General features: G+C 37.6%; 1 protein-coding gene across 1 annotated transcript in view; it reads right to left on the reverse strand.

Moving 5' to 3' along the window:
* Window positions 1-503: 503 nt before the first annotated feature.
* Window positions 504-21,862, reverse strand: part of ERLEC1 (endoplasmic reticulum lectin 1) — a 33,407-nt gene continuing 12,048 nt past the window's right edge. The window contains exons 6-14 of the mRNA XM_002757751.7: window positions 21,467-21,501; window positions 18,886-19,109; window positions 18,664-18,793; window positions 11,341-11,502; window positions 10,495-10,554; window positions 5,628-5,752; window positions 3,963-4,040; window positions 3,652-3,727; window positions 504-1,410 (exon numbers count right to left, since the gene is read on the reverse strand). Coding sequence (XP_002757797.3) covers window positions 1,339-1,410; window positions 3,652-3,727; window positions 3,963-4,040; window positions 5,628-5,752; window positions 10,495-10,554; window positions 11,341-11,502; window positions 18,664-18,793; window positions 18,886-19,109; window positions 21,467-21,501 — 962 coding nt within the window. The 3' untranslated portion in view covers window positions 504-1,338. The remainder of the gene's footprint in view (window positions 1,411-3,651; window positions 3,728-3,962; window positions 4,041-5,627; window positions 5,753-10,494; window positions 10,555-11,340; window positions 11,503-18,663; window positions 18,794-18,885; window positions 19,110-21,466; window positions 21,502-21,862) is intronic.

Below are 21,862 nucleotides of genomic sequence, written 5' to 3' on the forward strand. Positions count from 1 at the left end.
TGGTGTGAGGAAACCCCCCCCCGCCCCACATTTTGGTGACCTAGTGTTTGTTCTGTGCTGTATTTGTGTAAGTGTTTGGTTTCCCCTATCTTGTACACAGTAAGTTAAAGAGAGGATTTTGCACTGGTCTTGCTGGTGTGTGCCTGGTAGTCCCAGCTATTTGGGAGGCTGAGGTGGAAAAACCGCTTGAGGCCAGGGGTTCAGAGCAGCCTGAGCAGCCCCATCTCTGGAGAGAAAGAAAAAAAAAAAAGGATTTTGACCTAGGTCTGAATTCAAAGTTCATGCTCTTTCTATATGTGCTGCTTCCTACTAAAATCTGCAAATAACCCTAAAATAGTCAATTCATCTTTTGTTAAACTAAAGTATCTTTGGCCAGAACTACTGAAAAGGAGAAAAAGTAAAGACTTTATGGCCCTTTTCTGTTCTTGTTCAGATATGTATGTTCAAAGTTTGTGCAACAGGATAATGGAGAAAATAAAGGAACTTAGTAATCTGCCACTGACTACATGACAACACTGTTTATGGACATTTTATTCACTTTAAAATAAATACTATGCTGTAAACTGTTCAGAACTGAAATCTGTATTACAGTAGGCAAGTACAATTGGTAGACAGCACAGTGTTTTGTTAGAGTAAACCCCCTGAGTCTCAGAGAAGCATCACCAACTGTCTACATCCGATACTCTCAGAGTAAACATACTTGTAAGAAGGAAAATGAAATAGATAAAAGCAACCTATTATAAATAAGAATTTCTTGAGATTAACAAGGGTGAGGAAAACTCCCATGTGAGCCTCTACCATGTGCCCAGTTTCTAGTTTAACACCTTGCAGAGAGCAGCTGCTATATAAAAATCTGTTGAAACGATATCAGAAATCCTTTCATTTACACTAGAATTTACATATTTTACATAGTCTCTCATTTAAACCTATCAATTTCTTTCTTCATGATCTTTACTTCATTAGCTAGTTATATATACTTTAATTTACATAATAAATCTGTTATTTAAAAACTTTCAATAGGTACAACAATTATGATAATTTGATTAGACTGGATTCTAACTTGCTTGGATGAGATTTATTTTGGAAACACACTATCCAAGCAAAGAAAACAATCAGTTCATAAGACACAACAAAAATGAAAAAAAGTGAGACAAACGTCTGCCTTAGAAGTTTATCAATAACCTCTTATATACACATATATATTCACAAAGTGGTTGAGAGTCATTTTATACGATCCTTTAGAAGCGATCCAATGGTTGAGAACTCTATAGAGACGCAGTCAGACAGAAATCATCATGACTTTCAGTGATCTTTTCTTTCTCCTAACTTTAATATCCCTTAGTTGGGGAGAGAAAGAAGTCCATTTTCATCTGCTGTATCTAAAATTTTACAGATCACTGGAGATTCAACCTAAAGAAGAAGAAAAACAAAGGCATTAAAAAGTTGCTAAGCTGAATACTTTTCAGTACTATTCTGCTGAATGGCTAAATGTAGTTATATTTGCTAGAAGCGTTAAGTCCTTGTTTTAGATAAAATCCAACATTATCCTCTACAAATTAAGCTTTTGGAAAAATAACTTTCAGTTATCCATACAGAATATCAAATAGGTGGGAGAAGTTGAACAAGGGAGGAGAGAAAAGGAACAAAGGACAGGAAATAAGAGAGGAATACACAGCTCTTATATAACAAAAAAGGTAGGACATTATGACAAAATAATTAAGTGTATTTAAAGTGAAAGGTAAAGAAAAATGTGACCCAAAGATGGATAAGACATTGAAATTATCAGATGTTATAGTAATTATAATAAACATGATGAAGAAAACAGGTATGATCAGATAGGAAATTTCAGCAGAGATAAGGACCAAGTGGAAATGTTAGAGATAAAAAAATGTCAGTGATAAAATTCATTCAATGGACTGGACACAGCAGAGGAATTAACAAGTTTGAAGACTGCTTAATATAAATAACCCAAAATGAAACGAAGGAAAAAAAGTGGGAATAAAGGGGTCTCTGAGATTTTGGAACAATTTTATATTAACATGTCTTACTGGAGTATCAGAAAAAGAATGGAGCAGAATAAATCTTTGAGGAGATAATGTCCAAAAATTTCTTTAAATTGATAGAATATATCAACCCACAAATTCAAGAAGCTCAGTGAACTCCAAGCAGGATAAATACAGAGAAAACCATATTCAGGCATTAGATAGTCAAAAGTAGAACCATAAAGTCTTTGGAAGGAAATATAGGAGAATATTTTCATGATTTTGGGGTATTAAAAATTTCTTAGAACACAGAAAGTATTAGCTCTTAAAAAGGAATAAATGATAAACTGATCTTAATGAAATAAAAATTTTTTTTCACCAAAAGAGATTAATAATAAAATTGGGCTGGATGTGGGTGGCTCACACCTACAATCCCAGTAATTTGAAAGGCTGAGGCAGGCAGATCACTTGAGGTCAGGAGTTTGAGACTAGCCTGGCCAACATGGTGAAACCCTGTCTCTACTAAAATTACAAAAACTAGCCGGACGTGGTGGCATATGCCTGTAATTCCAGCTACTTAGGAGGCTGAGGCAGGAGAACTGCTTGAACCCAGGAGGTGGAGGCTGCAGTGAGCCAAGAGCATGCCACTGCACTCCAGCCTGGGCGACAGAGTAAGACTCAGTCTCAAAATAAAACCAAAATCCAAAAACCAAAAATCGGCCAGGCGTGGTGGTGCACACTTGTAGTCCTAGCTACTAGGAAGGCTGAGGCATAAGAATTGTTTGAATTCGGGAGGCGGAGGCTGCAGTGAGCCAAGACTGCACCACTGCATTCCAGCCTGTGTGGTGGCTGATGCCTATAATCCCAGCACTTTGGGAGGGCAAGGTGGGAGGATTGATTGAGTCCATGAGTTTGAGAGCAGCATGGCTAATATGGTGAGACCCTGTCTTTATTTTAAAAAAAATGAATAGGCAAGCCACAGACAGAGAAAAAAATATGCGGAGTACAAATACAGAGTTCACATCCAGACCTCTGTTAAGATGTGTTGAGAACTGAGGACCTAAAATGTTCTCAACACAGAGAAACAATAAATGCTTGTGGTAATCAATATTCTGAAAACTCTGACTGGATCATTACACATTCTATGGATGTAACTAAGTATCATATGTAACCTGTAAACATATACCAATATATATCAATAGAAAAAAAATAAACTAAACACCAAACAAAAAGTGTTATACTGAGTCAGAGTTCAGGCACAAATATATTATACACTATATGATTCCATTCATGTGGAACTTAAAAAAGAGGCAAAACTAATCTATAGTGTCAGAAATCAGAAAGGGGTATCTCTCAGCGAGGGCTAAGGGGTGTTTACTGGAAAGGGAAATGAGAGAACTTTCTTCAGTGACATACCCCGTTTTGGGTGATAGTTACATGGGTGTATAAAATTGTCAAAACTTATCACGCTTAACACAAGATCAGTGCATTTTATTTCATGTAAATTATATATCAATTAAAAAATGTCAAATAAAAAATGTCAGCTATCACAGAAGTGGTATGTGGGCCATTAAGTCTTGGAGACTATTGAAGTTCCTTCCTAAACTTCATGCAAAAAATTAAAACCTGGCTCAAAATGGAATTTTTGATTATTTTCTTTTTAACTTACCCCGAGTATGTATTGACAGGAGTGAGGCTCTAGCATATATACAGTAACAGCATGAGGCGAATCTGATTCTTTACACCTAAAACAGAGAACTTTAAGGTACTGCCAGAATCATTTAAAGTAAGATCACTGTTAATAGTTTTACTCCTAAAAATCCCATTCAAGTGTACCCTGTATAATTTAATTTTATGAATAATTTAAATAGTATATACTTTAATAATTATTCTTAATTATACTTTGTTTACATAAAACTTTTGTCTACAGGAAACAGGCAAAAGAGAAAGCATATAGTATGATTTGATGGTCTAACTTACTTTAGTTTTACAGTCACCTGTCTTGGTTTGTCAGTTATATCACAAATATCTCCATTTCCATAAAAATGTGACACCATCCTGAATCAGAGAAACACACAAGTTTTATTAAACTAAAATCTCACTAATATAGTAACTGTAATAGGTAGAGGGAGAAGATGGTTAGAGGGATCAGTTTTGCATTAGTTAAAAAAACCCGACTATAAAATATTCTTTAAAAAAATATTTTTAGGGTTATGTCACAAAGGCAGTCTTTTGGATCCTATAAAGAGAATATAACAGAGAGATAGTTCATACTGGCTTAGTTAATAATAATTATTTTCAACTTGCATATTATTTATTTGTTTAAAAATAATTATAAATAAAAAAGTTGTTTTAAAGTTATCTATTTCTCCAGCCCACTATATTGCTTTGTGAAACAGTTCTTTGCTTCCATCCTCCATCAAGCTACTCCCATTAAAATACTGTATGTTAGGCAAAGCCTAGGCCAAACCATCAATCTCAAATGAGCAGGATCCAAAGAAAAGCTTTTATTTTACCAGTCTAACCACTCATGCTTCAACATATATTGCACATGATACCACAAATTGTTTTCATATAAAAGATATATCTACAAGGATAAGAAAACTCAATCTGTTTAGTATACTATAATACTTAATGTCTATGTTTTAATTTTGCTGACTTTGACTTTCATCAGCTCAAAAAGTCAGCACACTCTGAAAACAATCCATATCATCCATCTGTTTTAGGAAGGACAGAGGTAATACACAAGAAGGAACAAGAAAGAATAAAACATACTGAGTAAGAGTCTACAAGAAAAACTAAAATGTAGTTATTCTTGGGAAATAAGATTAACTTACTATGTTTTGACAAGAATATGCATATATTCCAAAAGAGATGTAAAGTAGTTTTTAAAAAACAGCCTTGGCCGGGCGCAGTGGCTCATGCCTGTAATCCCAGCACTCTGGGAGGCCGAGGTGGGTGGATCATGAGGTCAAGAGATCGAGACCATTCTGGCCAACATGATGAAACCCGCTCTCTACTAAAAATACAAAAATTAGCTGGGTGTGGTGGCACATGCCTGTAGTCCCAGCTACTCAGGAGGCTGAGACGGAAGAATCGCTTGAACCCAGGAAGCGGAGGTTGCAGTGAGCTGAGATTGCGCCACTGCACTCCAGCCTGGCAACACAGCAAGACTCCGTCTCAAACAAACAAAAAACCAAAACAGCCTCAGTTCTAACCGAATTGAGCTGTTTTTACTAACAACACTGACACTCTCATTAACGTATCACCCCCCATTGTTAAAGGCAGCAGCCCAGGTTTATTGCCAGGCATTCTTCTTTATGTAAATTACCTCTTAAATGTTATAATAATCATGAGGTAAATACTATTAGACAGCAAAAGTGAGAGTTAAAAAAGATTACATAATTTCTCCAAGGTAGAAAGTGATGAGCCAGCATTTGAAGACAGGTAGTCTGACTCCAGAGCCGTGCTCTGAACTACTGCACTGTGTTGCTTCCCCAAGAAAAGAAAATTAACCTAAAAGATGTCTCCTGAAAAAAACTGACCAGGGATTTTACTTAAATGTTGAGTTTTTATGTTTTTCAATATTTTGAGTTTTAGAAATTCTACTAATCAGCTCCAAAGGCAAGTAAAGTAAATCTTTACCTGACTGTCTGGGTACCATCATCTTGAAGATGATAAGCTCTAGCAGTATTCTTCTTAGCCCATTCAATATGCTCATCTTGGTTCCATGTCCCGACAACCACAGAGGTTTTCCCTGCATCCTTGTCCTAACACATGGAAACATATTTGTGATAATGCATGCTTGACATCATCAAGTAGATATGCCGATGACATGACCTTCTTGTAAGCTAGTCTTTGTCTGCACAGCACAGTGGGTATCTATATTTAGGTGTAATGATGTTAGTCAAACTCAACGAGTGGAAATTTAAGTACATTATCTTTATCCCCTGTTTCTCTGAACAACATAACTAATTTCTAGTCAGGCTAGCTTGAAATGTAGTTATTTTTGGCTCTTTCATCTCTTTTCTCTTCTACAGATCACTCCCATCAGTTCTTTCCTGGAGATTTTTCAGCTTTAGACTCTTGCTCTACTTTTTCACTGCCAGCAAGAGTTTAATCTCTCATACCTAGATAACACTATCACATACTACTGTGATTCTTTTTTTTGAGATGGAGTTTTGCTCTTGTTACCCAGGCTGGAGTGCAATGGCGCGATCTCGGCTCACCGCAGCCTCTGCCTCCTGGGTTCAGGCAATTCTCCTGCCTCAGCCTCCTGAGTAGCTGGGACTACAGGCACGTGCCACCGTGCCCAGCTAATTTTTTTGTATTTTTAGTAGCGACAGGGTTTCACCATGTTGACCGGGATGGTCTCGATCTCTTGACCTCGTGATCCACCCTCCTCGGCCTCCCAAAGTGCTGGGATTACAGGCGTGAGCCACCGCGCCCAGCCCTACTGTGATTCTTAATTAAATATTTGGCCTCTAACTCTTCCTCTGCAGCCTAACTTCATCCTACGCCTACTCTTTCAGACCACTGTTATACTGGTCTTTACTCATTTGAAACCATACTTACTTCTCTATTGAAATTGTTTGTCCAGAAACCCCCTTTCCCATTGTGCCTTTATTACTTGTTTAAACAATAAAGTCTGGCTTTATTTTATAATAGAAGAGATAACTAATAACATTTGTTTTTAACAACTAGATTAAGTTCCTAGATAGGCAGAACTTTGAGCAGCAAAGTGAAGTGTTTAAGAGGTTGGATATGGAGCCAGACTGCCTGGGTTTGAATTCCAGTTTGAATTCCAGACAGTAAACAATATACTAATTATATACTGTCTTATATGTGGACATCCTTCCTTCTTTCTCCTTCCTTTTCCTTCCTACCTCCTTTCATCCTTTGATTTCCTTCTTCACATCGCCAGACAACCATGCTGGGCACGAGTATATATCTGTTTAGTAGAACTGAAAACCCCTGGCCAGGCACGGTGGCTCATGCCTGTAATCTCAGCACTTTGGGAAGCCACGGAGAGTGAATCACCAGAGGTCGGAAGTTTGAGACCATCGTGGTCAACAAGGTGAAACCCCGTTTCTACCAAAAATACAAAATTAGCCAGGTGTGGTGGTGCATGCCTGTAATCCCAGCTACTCAGGAGGCTGAGGCAGAAGAACTGCTTGAACCTGGAAGGCAGAGGTTGTGGTGAGCTGAGATTGCGCCATTGTACTCAAGGCTGGGCAACAAGAGCAAAACTCCATCTCAAAGAAAAACAAAACAAAACCCTATGTGGAAAAGGAAACAGGTAGGGTCAATGCCCAGTAGAGCTTAGTCCCTAATAGAAGAGATAACTAATAACATTTGTTTTTAACAACTAGATTAAGTTCCTAGATAGGCAGAACTTTGAGCAGCAAAGTGAAGTGTTTAAGAGGTTGGATATGGAGCCAGACTGCCTGGGTTTGAATTCCAGTTTCATCAGTTACTATCTATTTGACTTTAGGCAAGTTACTGAAACTTTGTTTCTATTTCCTCATCTTGGAATAACAATAACCACCTCTTAAGGTTGTATGAATAGTAAAAGAATATGTGTAAAGTACATAGTACCTGGCATACAGTAAGCACCGTATTTGCAAGTGACTATTATTTTTAGTATCTCTCTAAATACCCAAAAAGTTCCCCAAAAAGTTCCAGGTTATATAACCTTGGCTAAAATAAGTTTGGTAAAACCTAGTGTTGGCAAGTGTATAGGAATGCAGTCATTGTTTATGTAAGTGTAAACTGGTCTAAATCTGGAAGGGAATTTTTCAGTATGCAGATACTTTGACCTAGCATGTATGTTGATAGAAATGTCCCTTAAGGCCGGGTGCAGTGGATAACGCCTGTAATCCCAGCACTTTGGGAGGCCAAGGTGGGCAGATTACTTGAGACTGGGAGTTCAAGACCAGCCTGACCAACACAGAGAAACCCCATTTACACTAAAAATACAAAATTAGCCGGGTGTGGTGGCGCATGCCTGTAATCCCAGATAACTCAGGAGGCTGAGGCAGGAGAATTGCTTGAACTTGAGAGGCGAAGGTTGCAGTGAGCCAAGGTTGCATCATGGTACTCACTCCAGCCCGGGCAACAAGAGCGAAACTCTATCTCAAAAAAAAAAAAAAAAAAAAAAAAAGAAATGTCTCTTATGAATATACTTGCAAAAGTATACCAACAGAACTATTTAAAAATATCTACTAAAACAGTATCACGGCGAAAACTGGAAACAAAGGTCCATCAGCAGAGACCTGGTTAAATACACTGTGGTACAGACATAATCCTCTGTACCTGCTGAAAAGAACGAGATTGGTTGTTGCTGACATGGAGAAATCTCCAAGATACTAAGTGAAAACAACAAGTGGCAGAGCAGTGCACGATCCCTTCTCTATAAATAAAAAAGTCATACCAACATCTACATATAGATGTATTTTTATATATATATTTTTTATGTGGAGTGCTATGAAAATGGTAACAGTAGTTACTTATGAGAAGTAGGATGATGGCAAAGGAGAGAGATACTTCTCATTTAAAATTTTTGGCATACATTTCTTTAATTAAGAAACTCACCAGGTATTATGTGGGTTGTAGTTAGATGGTACTTTATCCTTTTTCTGTATTGCATTAAAAAAACAAACATCTGCAAAGTAGCAGGAATAAATGAAAATACTTAAATGAAACTTCTTAGGTTTGGTTTAAGTGGAAAAAAAAAAAAAAAAACCAACACATCCTACTCTATGGACGTCTCCTTTATTTTGGAAGATTTAAATGTGCAAGGTGAATTGACAATCTGTCCCAGTATGATCTATCTTGGAATTTAAGATCAGTTGAACACATTAGGAGTGGGCAAATACACACTTTTCTATTTCCTGGTCATTTTCTTTTTTAGATAATGAAAATAGTCTTTTAAAGCAGCTCAGTCCATATTCATTAATTAAAGCTTGTCTTCAATATCTACCAGCCTACTTTATTAAACAAAGTATAAGTAGGACAAATAATAAATTGGAACTGGAACCTCAGAATTTAAGCAGGCTGGCTCAAGCATGAGAGAATATATTGCCTGAGTCAAAAAATTATAAATAAAAGGAGAACAGACGCCCAAAAAATATAACCTTAAAAGTTATTTTAAACTTAGATGATATAATATCTTCTTTTTAAAAACTTTTTAAAATTTTTTGTAGTGATGGTATTTTGCATTGTTGCCCTGGCTGGTCCTGAACTCCTGGCCTCAAGCGATCCTCCTGCCTTGGCTCCCAAAATGTTTGGATTATAGGCATAAGCCATCATGCCCTGGTGGCCCAGGGTATCTTACTCTTTTAGCTGAGAAACTTGCTGTATTTACCCAATATTTGTAACTCTAGCAATAATGTAACCCAATATTTGTAACTCTAGCAATGATCTTACTATTTATTTTCTTTCTTTCTTTTTTTTCTTTTGAGACAGAGTCTCACTCTGCTTCCCAGGCTGGAGTGCAGTGTGATCTTGGCTCACTGCAACCTCTGCCTTCCAGGTTCCAGTGATTCTTGGGCCTCAGTCTCCTGAGTAGCTGGAATTATGGGCCCATGCTCAGCTAATTTCCATATTTTAGTAGAGACAGGTTTCACCATATTGCCAGGCTGGTCTCGAACCCCTCACCTCAGGAGTTTGCCTTGACCTCCCAAAGTGCTGGGAGTACAGGCGTGAGCCACTGTGCCCAGCCGCATTTTCTTAATTAATGAATTTCTTTTTTGAAATGGAGTCTCCTTCTGTCACCCAGGCTGGAGTGCTGTGTTGTGTTATCAGCTCACTGCAACCTCCTCCGCCTCCCATGTTCAAGTGATCCTCCCACCTCAGCCTCCCGAGTAACTAGGATTATAGGCATAAGCCACCACTCCTGGCTAATTTATTTTCTTAATTTAAAGATGAGTTTTAAGAATGATTAATTTCTTGATCAAAGCTAAAGAGGTATAGCCACAACAGCTCATTATTCTACCAGGCTCACAGCATTAAGGTTACTGATTTGGTTAATGCCAAGTTTTCTATTTTCCCAAATTTGGGGATACTTTCATTATGCTAATCATATTAAAATCACTTATAGGCCAGGCACGGTGGCTCACGCCTGTAATCCTAGCACTTTGGGAGGCCGAGGCGGGCAGATCACGAGGTTAGGAGTTCAAGACCACGTTGGCCAACATGGTGAAACTCCATCTCTACTAAAAATACAAAAAAAATTAGCTGGACATGGTGGTGCATGCCTGTAATCCCAGCTACTTGGGAAGCTGGGGCAGGAGAATTGCTTGAACTGGGACCCAGTAGGCGGACATTGTAGTGAGCCAGGATTGCACCACTGCACTCCAGCCAGTGCTACAGAGCGAGACTCTTTCTCCAAAAAAGAAAAAAACCATCTGATAATTAAAAGTAACACCACTCACCCTTCTTTTCTCTATAATAGATTTTTTAAACTTTAAACCATTTAATGGTAGAATGATATATAAATGCTATTCTATACCTCATGGTATTGATGTACATGTTTGCCATAGCAGAATTCATATTTCCACCAACCAACACCCTAAAAAAAAGAAAACATATTAGATCAAGTTAAGCACCAGGAAAAGAGGATGTGGGCCTGTCTTAATACAGGCACATCATAGTAATGGAAATACATGTTATTTTTAAAACCTGTAAAAGCAATAGTATGGTTGAAACTTAAAAGAAAACATTACTGAGAAATTATAAAAGACAAATACACAGAATACGCACTGTCTTGGTAAAATTTTAAATACAATAAAACAAAAATTCCACTAGAAACTATTCCACTAGTAACTGTATTTCGCACTGGTGATAACAGTCAGAGTCAAAATTTTTAACTTTGTTAAGGGAGATGTTGGCTGGGCGTGGTGGCTCACACCTATAATCCCAGCACTTTGGGGAGGCTGAGGCAGGAGGATTGCTTGAGCCCAGGAGTTTGAGATCAGCCTGGGTAACACAGTGAGACCCTATCCCTAATTTTTTTTAAGGGAGATGCTAATTCAATTTTGAAATGTGATTGCTACATAACCAAAATATGCGATGTACAATTACATGCTCATTCTAGCAATCAACCAGAATCACATATGATTGCCAGAAAAAAGGTCAAATTTTTACCTTGTGAAATAAAGAGAACATAAAGGCTACAGATTAGATTATAGAGACGTAGGGGTATGAGACTGCAGAAAGAAAATGTTCTTTGGGGATGACATGATCCTGCCATTTCTCTATAGAAAAATTCCTTTTCAGTGCTGCTGATGCCCACTGACCATATCTGGCAGGTAAAAGTTGTTAAAATAAATATTTAAACTAAAGATTTACTTCTCACCCCATGAAAGCAGTAGGAACCACTAAGAAACTCTTTTATGAGTTGGTCATCTGTCAGTTTGGATATGTGGGTTGTCCCAACAGTGAGCATTGGCTGAGAGCCAATAGCAATAGGCTTGTGAATCGCTGGAAATCTCTCTTCTTTAGTTGATGGCAAATCTTCCTAAAATGAAATACACACATTTAAGGGTTTAAATTTTAAACATTTAATGCCACATTTAATTTTTTTTCAGTTATGGCTTAAGCTACTATTTATTTATTTATTTATTTATATTATTTTTTTTGAGACGAAGTTTCGCTCGTTACCCAGGCTGGAGTGCAATGGCGTGATCTCGGCTAACCACAACCTCTGCCTCCTGGGTTCAGGCAATGCTTCTGCCTCAGCCTCCTGAGTAGCTGGGATTACAGGCACGTGCCACCATGCCCAGCTAATTTTTTGTATTTTTAGTAGAGACGGGGTTTCACCATGTTGACCAGGATGGTCTTGATCTCTTGACCTCGTGATCCACCCGCCTCGGCCTCCCAAAGTGCTGGGATTACAGGCTTGAGCCACTGAGCCCGGCCCGGTATTTTTTTTTTTTTTGAGACAGGAGTTTTGCTCTTATTACCCAGGCTGGAGTGCAATGGCGCGATCTCGGCTCACCGCAACCTCCGCCTCCGGGGTTCAAGCAGTTCTCCTACCTCAGCCTCCCGAGTAGCTGGGACTACAGGCTGCGCCACCATGCCCAGCTAAATTTTGTATTTTTAGTAGAGACGTGGTTTCACCATGTTGACCAGGATGGTCTCGATCTCTTGACCTCGTGATCCACCCACCTCGGCCTCCCAAAGTGCTGGGATTATATAAGTGTGAGCCACTGTGCCCAGCCAAGTTACTATTTTTAAACTGCAGAAAATTTGAAAAATTGTCCACTTGTGTTTAATACATTTTAAGATAATGGACTCTGCAACAGTTACCATAGGGAAAGCTCCAGACAAATGTTAGTTCCATCTATCAGTTAGGACCATCCTAAACATTAAGGGATAATTTCCATGTCATACAGTTTGTCTCATTATTCTTTTTTTTTTTTTTTTTGAGATAGAGTCTCGCTCTGTCACCCAGGCTGGAGTGCACTGGTGTAGTCTCAGCTCACTGCAACCTCCGCTTCCTCGGTTCCAGCAATTCTCCCGCCTCAGCCTCCCGAGAATCTAGGATTACAGGGGCCTGCCACCATGCCTGGCATATTTGTTTTTTTTTTTTTTTTTTTTTTAGTAGAGCTGGTTTTTCACCATGTTGGCCAGGCTGGTCTCAAACTCCTGACCTTAGGTGAGCTGCCCACCTTGGCCTCCCAAAGTGCTGGGATTACAGGCATGAGCCACCACGCCCAGCCTTCTCTCATTATTCTTAATAAGTACTTTGCTACTTGCTAAGCTCTGTATCCCTACATTTGGTTTGGAAAATGTGGTCACTAAGAGTAAAGAAAGAGCTGGGTGCGGTTGCTCACGCCTATAATCCCAGCACTTTGGGAGGCTGAGGCGCGTGGATCACGAGGTCAAGAGATCGAGACCATCCTGGTCAACAAGGTGAAACCCTGTCTCTACTAAAAATACAAAAATTAGCTGGGCATGGTGGTGCGTGCCTGTAGTCCCAGCTACTCAGGAGGCTGAGGCAGGAGAATTGCCTGAATCCAGGAGGCGGAGGTTGCGGTGAGCCGAGATCACGCCATTGCACTCCAGTCTGGGTAACAACAGCAAAATTCTGTCTCAAAAAAAAAAAAAGAGTAAAGAAAGAATAACAAGCAGGATAAAGAGAGCACGGTTGGAATAAATATGAATATTAGTTACAATTATTAAAATGTAACAGCACTGCCTATAATCCCAGCTACTTGGGAGGATGAGGCATGCGAATCGCTTTAACCTGGGAGGTGGAGGTTGCAGTGAGCTGAGATTGCACCACTGCACTCCAGCTTGGGTGACAGAGTGAGACTCTGTCTCAACAAAAAGAACAAAAAAGTAGTAAGGGTGCAGAGGACAGTAGACTCACAGAGGAAGAGGTGGTTCAAATAGGCTTTGACCAAGAACTGAAATACGAAGACTTCACAAAGAGAAAAACTCTCAATTAATTCTTGAAACATGAATAATAATTTGTGATTTATGTGCACTTATCTGTATGTTCTGGGACTATGTGTGCATATATATGCATGTAGACTTGAGGAAGAGGTAAAACCAAAGATGTGGGGATATGATACTTAAAACTAAAGAGAGAAGCAGGCACGATATGGTGGAAAACTATATGCTGAGAGATTTGGGCATTATTTTATAGGTTTTAGGCAAAGATGTACTGTGATGATATTTTTAAGTATTACTTTAGCAGTGGCAAGGAAGAAGAAATAGCAGGGACAAATCTAGAGGAAGAGAGTCAAGTTAGGAGTTACAGTAACCCAGGTGAGAGATGAAGAGAATCTAACGTAAGGGAGTGACAGAGTTGGATTTAGAGAAAAGGATAATTATTACTAAAGAGGTTAATAAATTAGGATCTGGTGGTTATATGAATATTGACAGTGACTGGCATGGAAATGAATCTAGACCAGAATTTAAAAAGTGAGTACACTGATTACAGATGAATGAATAATTATAAAAATTAGATAGTACATGGGTTCCCAATAAATATATGGTGGATACTATGTTTCCTTTTTCACTTGCTGTAGTTACTGTTAACCAACTGTGGTTCTTTTGCTTCTATTTCAGCTTGTAGCAATCAGTGGATGGTTACTACAGAAAGCTGATCTTATCCCTTCTTCCTCCCAATATTAGGAAGAACAAGGACTGTCAAGATGCTGTCTTATTTTTTGAAAAGTCTTTGAACTTTATTGTATACCTTTTTCCACGTTCAGAGCCTACTATGTTTTGGTATTATTTTAGGTGCTGAGTATTAAAAATGAGGCAAATATAGCCATTACTCCAAAGGAGTGAAGGTCTAACAGACTAACAACCTGGGAATACATGAGACCTCTATTAAGGCTAATATAGAAAAACAACAACGCTGCAGAGTGGAACCTGCCCCTGAGATAAGGGGAAGGGGTAGCAAGAATAGAAGCGTGACCCTTTACTACTACTTCTTTTGGCCAGAACGTCCTTTTTCATTTTAAAAAAAATTATTCTAATAAAAATAGGATGGTAGTTTATATAGTAGAATAGAAAATTCATTAAATGGACTCCTAATAGTCTAGTAATCTCTAAATTAATGTAATAGAATTACAAAGGCAGGACATCAAACCAAAACTCTGATAGCCAGATTTATATTTTTGTTTATAAAGGAAAAAAAATTCTTTATCTGTATGGTAAAGGCTGATACATACTTAAGAGGCAAATCATATACCAAATATACATTTTCCAAAAAAAGTTGTATGTAACAGGTTTATAAAAAAGTGACTCTGAAATAAAGATTATCAGTGTTAAGTAACTACTCATCCTACAGTATCACTTAGGATTTTCATATGGCACATGTGCCCTAAAGATACTAAGTATCAACATCACTGATCATCAGAGACTACAATGAGTTACCATCTAGCTCAAGTTAAAATGGCTTAAATCCAAAAGACAGGCAGTAAGAAATGCTGGCAAGGATGTGGAGAAAGGGAACCCTTGTACACTGCTCTTAGGCATGTAAATTAGTAGAAACACTACAGGTAACTGGAGCTTCCTCACAAAACTAAAAATTGAGCTAAAATAAGATCCAGCAATCCCACTGCTGAGTATATACCCAAGAGAAAGGAACTCAGTGTATTGAATAGGTATCTGCACTTCCATGTTTGTTGGAGCACTGTTCACAACAGCCAACATTTGGAATCAACCTAAGTGTCCATCAGCAGATGAATGGATAAAGAAAATGTGGTGTCGGCCAGGTGTGGTAGTTCACACCTATAATCACTGCACTTTGGGAGGCCAAGGCAGGAGGAATGCTTGAGCTCAGGAGTTCAAAACCAGCCCAACATAGCAAGACCCTTTCTCTATTAAAAAAAATTAATTATAAAAAGGGTACATATAAACAAGAGTACTATTCTGCCATAAATAAGAATGAGATCCTGTCATTTGCAACAACATGGATGGAATTAGAGATCATTATGTTAAGTGAAATAAGCCAGGCACAGAAAGACAAACATTCTATGTTCCCACTTATTTATGGGATCTAAAAATCAAAACAATTGAACCTATGGAGACAGATAGTAAAAGGATGGTTACTAGAGGCTGGGAAGGGTAGTGGGGGGTTGTAGAAGAGGTGGGGATGGTTAATGGGTCCAAAAACCTCCTTAGAATGAATAAGACCTAATATTTGATAGCATAACAGGGTGACTATAGTTAATAGTACTAAACGAGTATAATTGGACTGTTTGTAACACAAAGGTTAAATGCTTGATGGGATGGATACCCCATTCTCCAAGACGTGATTATTATCCATTGCATATCTGTATCAAAATATCTCATGTACTCAGCCAGGTGCGGTGGCTCATGCCTGTAATCCCAGCACTTTGGAAGGCCGAGATGAGCAGATCACTTGAAGCCATGAGTTTAAGACCAGCCTGGGCAACATGGCAAAACCCTGTCTCTAGTAAAAATAAAAGAATTAGCTGGGAATGGTGGCACGCGCCTGTGGTTCCCAGAGTGAGAGTCTCAAAAATAAAAGTGTATGTAAAATATCTCATATACTCCATAAATATATACACCTGCTATGTACCCACAAAAATTAGAAATTAAAAACAGATGCTAAGTATTCTTATTTTTTAATTTTTTTAAATTGAGTTGGAGTCGCACTTTGTCACCAGGCTGGAGTGCAGTGGTGCGATCTCAGCTCACTGCAACCTCTCCTGCCCAGGTTCAAGCATCTCATGTAGCTAGGACTGCAGGCATGCACCGTCATGTTTGGTTAATTTTTTTGTATTTTTAGTAGAGATGGGGTTTCGCCATGTTGGCCAGGCTGGTCTTGAACTCCTGACCTCCGGTGATCTGGCCACCTTAGCCTCCCAAAGTGCTAGGATTACAGGTGTGAGCCACTGTGCCTTGTCTATGCTAAATATTTTTAAAGCATTATCATCTGTAGGTTTAAAAAAATTCTATTTTTCGGCCGGGCGTGGTGGCTCAAGCCTGTAATCCCAGCACTTTGGGAGGCCGAGGCGGGTGGATCACGAGGTCGAGAGATCGAGACCAACCTGGTCAACATGGTGAAACCCCGTCTCTACTAAAATAAAAAAAATTAGCTGGCCATGGTGGCGCGTGCCTGTAATCCCAGCTACTCGGGAGGCTGAGGCAGGAGAATTGCCTGAACCCAGGAGGCGGAGGTTGCGGTGAGCCGAGATTGCGCCATGGCACTCCAGCCTGGGTAACAAGAGTGAAACTCTGTCTCAAAAAAAAAAAAATTCTATTTTTCTCAACTGGCAGTTAAACACATTAATTAATTAATTAATTAATTAATTTTGAGACAGGATCTCACTTTTTACCCAAGTTGAGGGCAACCACGAATTCCTAAGCTCAAGTGATCCTCCCACTTCAGCTTGCTAAGTAACTGGGAGGACAGGTGTACGCTATCATGACTGGCTAATTTTTTATGCTTTTGTAGAGACAGGGTTTTAGTTGCCTAGTCTGGTCTTGAACTCCTGGCTTCAAGCAATCCTCCTGCCTTGGCCTCCTAAAGTATTGGGATTATAAGCATGATCCACTAGGCCCAGACAAAACACATTAGTTAAAGAGAAGTAAACTGGCATTTTTTCCTTGAAGAGTAATGAAAGCTGGGATTTATGAAGCATTTTGATTAAGCTAACTTTTAAGTATTTGCCAGTATTTAGATTCCTATCAAAAGGAAGACCAGAAGAGGATTCTACTCCAAATCTTTTAATATAGCATTTCAAATTCAATTAATTACCTTTTCTTCCTATCAGAATGACAGTGCTAGTCACAGCATTCAGAGAGTCCAGTAATACTTTTGCAGAAGTACTCGAGAGGAAGGGAAGAAACAAGCGTTGCAGCCAAGTATTAGTTTCTTCTGCCCTCTGGTTTAATGTAACACCCATAGCTAAAACAACCAGTTTTAGCCATGTAAGTGTATGATTGAGGACTGAAAAAAATGTAAGACCACAGAAGAGGAAGCAGTTATCTCTTCCAGGGTTAATCCACTGGAAATTTTGGCTCATTCCCAAAGGAAGTAACATTGGAATCGCATCTTTAAGCATAAGTAGAAGTACATCAGCAGAAGTGGTGGGAGGGTACAAGGCAAGAGAAGAAGAAAACAGTATATTGAAAGTCATGGAGGGCCAGGTGTGGGGGTGCACACTTGTAATCCCAGCACTTTGGGAGGCTGAGGCAGAACTGCTTGAACTTGGGAGGCAGAGATTGCAGTAAGCCAAGATCATGCCACTGTATTCCGGCCCGGGTGACAAAGTGAGACTCCTTGGTACTTTTTAGAAACTCAAGTTTTTCAGAACAGATGGGATAAATGGAATGGTGATGAAAGATGAGGCTGAAGTCAGACCACAAAAGTGTTTGTAATCCATGAGCAATGATTCTATCCTGAGATGTAGATTGTATTAACCACCAAGAGATTGAACACATAATCAAAGGTTGACTTCAGAAAGAGCATTTTTTGAGCTGTGTGGGAAGAATCAGAAAGGGGATGTGTGAAGAGACCAGTTTCCAGTTCTAGGAAATAATGAGATCCTGAACTAATGACAGGATGGATTTAAAAAGCCTTTAGAAGATAACATGAATGACTTTCAGTGAATGATTAGGATTAGAGATAAATGAAGAGATACAGGTAAGAAAAATGCCTTAGGTTTCTAATTGGTTAATTGGGTAGGGCATAGGAGAAGGCAAGAAAAGGGTTAGCATGAAAGAGAAAAAAAATGGTGTGAGACTATTAAAAATGTATATGGTTATGTCCAATAGGCAGATGAAAATGTAAGACAGTATATTAAAATGGGGAGGCAGTGTAGAGAAGTGGTTAAAAGGGTAGCAATGAGCTGAAGAATAAATAATGTATTAGGAGACAGAGATGGGGTTTTAGTCTATTTTTTCAAGAGGGTTAGCTGGGACAAATACCTAAAAATTAAAGTATAATGAGTAGGATGTCAAACTTTAAAATATTATAAAATTATGAGTATAAGAGAATAATAAAATAGTTTGAGAAGTACTAGAATAAGAAAAAGGATTAAAATCCATGAAAAGAAATGGAATTCAAAATGTTGAGCCAGTAAAATAAATTACTACCATTATACTACAGAAATCATTAAGATACTGACATATGCTCTGAAGTTTAAAAATGAAGCACTGAGAAATTATCATTAGTCAATTCTCATACCTCTTTACTTCTCCTAAAAGGCACCCTTAGTATTTCTTCCTGCTGCTCCAACTGCCTCAGAGTGAGGGGCTTAAATGGCGATCCTGGCAGTGATTGACAAAATATGTCATTCACAGGAGATGCTCTGAACCTATTCAGTGAGAACAAAGCATTAAACCTATGCACAGAACACTTTAAAGCATGTGTGCATTTTATGTTTAAAATATTAAATGCACATCCTACCTATATTTAGGATGACTGCACAACAGTGGTGTCAAAATGACAACTTCATATTCACAAGTTGTAACTTCAGCTACTGAAAGAATTTCATGCTTAGATTCAGGATGACATATGTACATCACAGTACTTGATCTGGGCCGGTTCTGTTTCAAACTACAAGGTGTACCATTTCCCATTCCCACAGGATAGTATGGTGTCATCTGACCTTCAATATTTTTAGTGGGAATCTTAAAAAAAAGAGTAGACAGACTTTAAAAAAAAAAGACAGACTTTTCATTAGACATGGAGATGGGACTGAGAATGGGAGAGGAACTTAGTATTCATAAAGGAAGAAAACTACATTTTACTTATTAACTGAAAAGTAACATTTCTGTATCGTTAGTTCTTCCTCTAATATTATTTTGATTTATAAGTTTTTATTTGAGCAATTATGTAATTTCAGAGCTAGTTTAATACAAAAGATTACAATTTGGTGCCAAAATTAACATGGTAAATAAAATGTACTTTTATATCAAGGACTACAAAATAATGGCTAATATTAATTATTTTCACAGTTCTAAAGAAAGAGACTAAGATATCCCACAATAGGCTGTTAAAAAAAAAAAGGAAGAGACTAAGATAAAATATAAAAACTTAGTATACTAGGCTGCTTAGAGCATTCTTCTCTAAACTCTCAGTGAACGGTTATGATTCTACAGGTCTGAAGGCTGATTTGCCAAAAAATAGGGCTGTACAGTGAAAGATTATATTCTAAAACAGAAGTCTAAATACAGTACTGACAGGTTCAACAATCTGCTTGCTTTTCTTCCCCATTTTTAATGTTAACAGCACATACTATACAGCATGTAAACTCCTATATAAATCTCTTCAAGGCCAGTAAAAGACAATTTAAAAATTTTTATGGAATGAAGGAATAAAGGATAGAACCTGAGAAGACAAGGATCACTAAGAAGTTAGCACCCATACTTTTCTCTACATAAACACAACAAAAATCTACTGTAAGAACTTTAAAAAGGTACTGTTAATAATATCTCCAAGCAAGCTCTTTGAAGGCAGGGGTCTCATCTTATATCACTTTAGTACCTTGTCAGCTCTATGTCCAAAACCAGCAAAAAATAAATGCTTTCAGGAAAAAATATTTTGAGATTTCTTTTTACGTATGTGATTTTTATGCTAGTGCCTGAAATTATAAAATCCTGGGTTCAAATGCAAGCTTTAAATTTACTAGATTTATGACTTTGACCAAATTTCAGTTTTTGTCATTTGGAAAAGCAGAATAATATACGGGCATGTACTGCATAATGACATTTTGGTCAACAATGGACCTCATATATGACAGTGGCCCCATAAGTTTTTAATGGAGCATTTACAGAAATCTGATATATGGCATTTGATACTGGCATTGCAGTAGCAGAAATGACTGATACTCAGTAATGGTACCAAGACACTTGGTTTTCCATAGGAAAAAAATACAATAAAAATATATATATACCATGTATGTTTGTGTAAGTATACTCTACTATGCTCGCACAATGATAAAATCACCTAACCAAATATTTCTCAGAATGCATCTCCATCGCTAAGTGATGTGTATTCAAAGGTTTTGGGAGAATTAAACATTAGCTTTTATTACATATTCAGCAGTGTCTGGCTTATAAACTGGGGCTCAAAAAATAGTTTTCTTCCCTTACCCTTTTCTTCCTCTTCCTTTATCACACTTTGAATTCCATCTTGCTATCCTCCAGAGTCATAGTAGATAACTATTTTAATCTAAAGGTAGTCTGTAAAATTAAAATCTTTTAAAATAGCAATGCTATGTGTGTCTATGCTTAGCTTATCAAGTCTCCCCAAAGCTACCTTTTTAAGTCATAGGCATCACTTTTTAGTAATTTTCAAGGTCTTTGTCATTTTACTTTACTTCTAAAAAAAGTATCATCATTATATTAAGCCATTTAATAGAGGTATCTTCTATCAACAAGTTATTTAAACTCTATGAACATTTTTGGGATTTAAAAATTGTGATTAGGTTTCCTGAGGAATTATTATTTTTAAACAATCCTATGTTACAGACATCATTTATCCATTCTTTCAATTAACATTTATGAAGTGCCTATAATATATCTGGCACTCTGCTTTGCACTGTGGGATAAAGAAATAAGGGACAGTCCCTGCTTTTAAGATGCTTGCATTCTGGCATATTATTATTTGTATTATAGTTTACCTGTTTTACCTATAGGAGATGGGGACCAAACAAGAGAAAAAAATTGCAAAACCTCTTATTATAATAGTTTCCAGTGTTATACACATGGAACCACTGCTAAGCATAGAAATGATATAATACTACTAGAGCATCTTTCCCAGACACATCAGTGATAGACCATAGTGTCTATTAACTCTTAAGATTATACAAAAATAATTTTCTCAGAAAAACAAATATACTGTAAAAGTTCTTTAACCCAATCCTTTGAGGTATTTGATAGATGAAGAATAAAAACATAAAGCTATATCCTGTCAGTTAGATTATATAAATTCATACCTCACTAACAATAAATGTTAAGAGTAAAAATCAACATGTGTCACTTGCCTCATTTGACTTTTCCTTTTCTTCTGCTTCTTGTTCTGTGGAATATGAATAATAAGTGTAAAGAATGAGCAGTGACATATGTGATACAAGTGACTTAAGTTTTCAACCACCTGTGTAACTTTAAACTTCTTTCTAAAGAAGATTCAAAACACATACAATTTTTATCTTACTACTTTAAAGCTAGTTTCCTTGAAATTGTTTTGTATGAAAGGACAGTCGTATTTAATCTTCACTTAGGAAATACTCTATTTCAGGCAGAAAACTGGCCACAAGAATTTTCTTTTGAGGTATTTTTAATCTCAGTGAAAAATTTAATATTAAGTTAGTTGACAAATTTGAATACAGATTAATAAAAATATTTCACCATTTGAGAGAGATATGTATTTCCACATATAA

This window comes from Callithrix jacchus, chromosome 14 (assembly GCF_049354715.1).
Source record: "Callithrix jacchus isolate 240 chromosome 14, calJac240_pri, whole genome shotgun sequence".
In the NCBI taxonomy this organism is placed as follows: domain Eukaryota; kingdom Metazoa; phylum Chordata; class Mammalia; order Primates; family Cebidae; genus Callithrix; species Callithrix jacchus.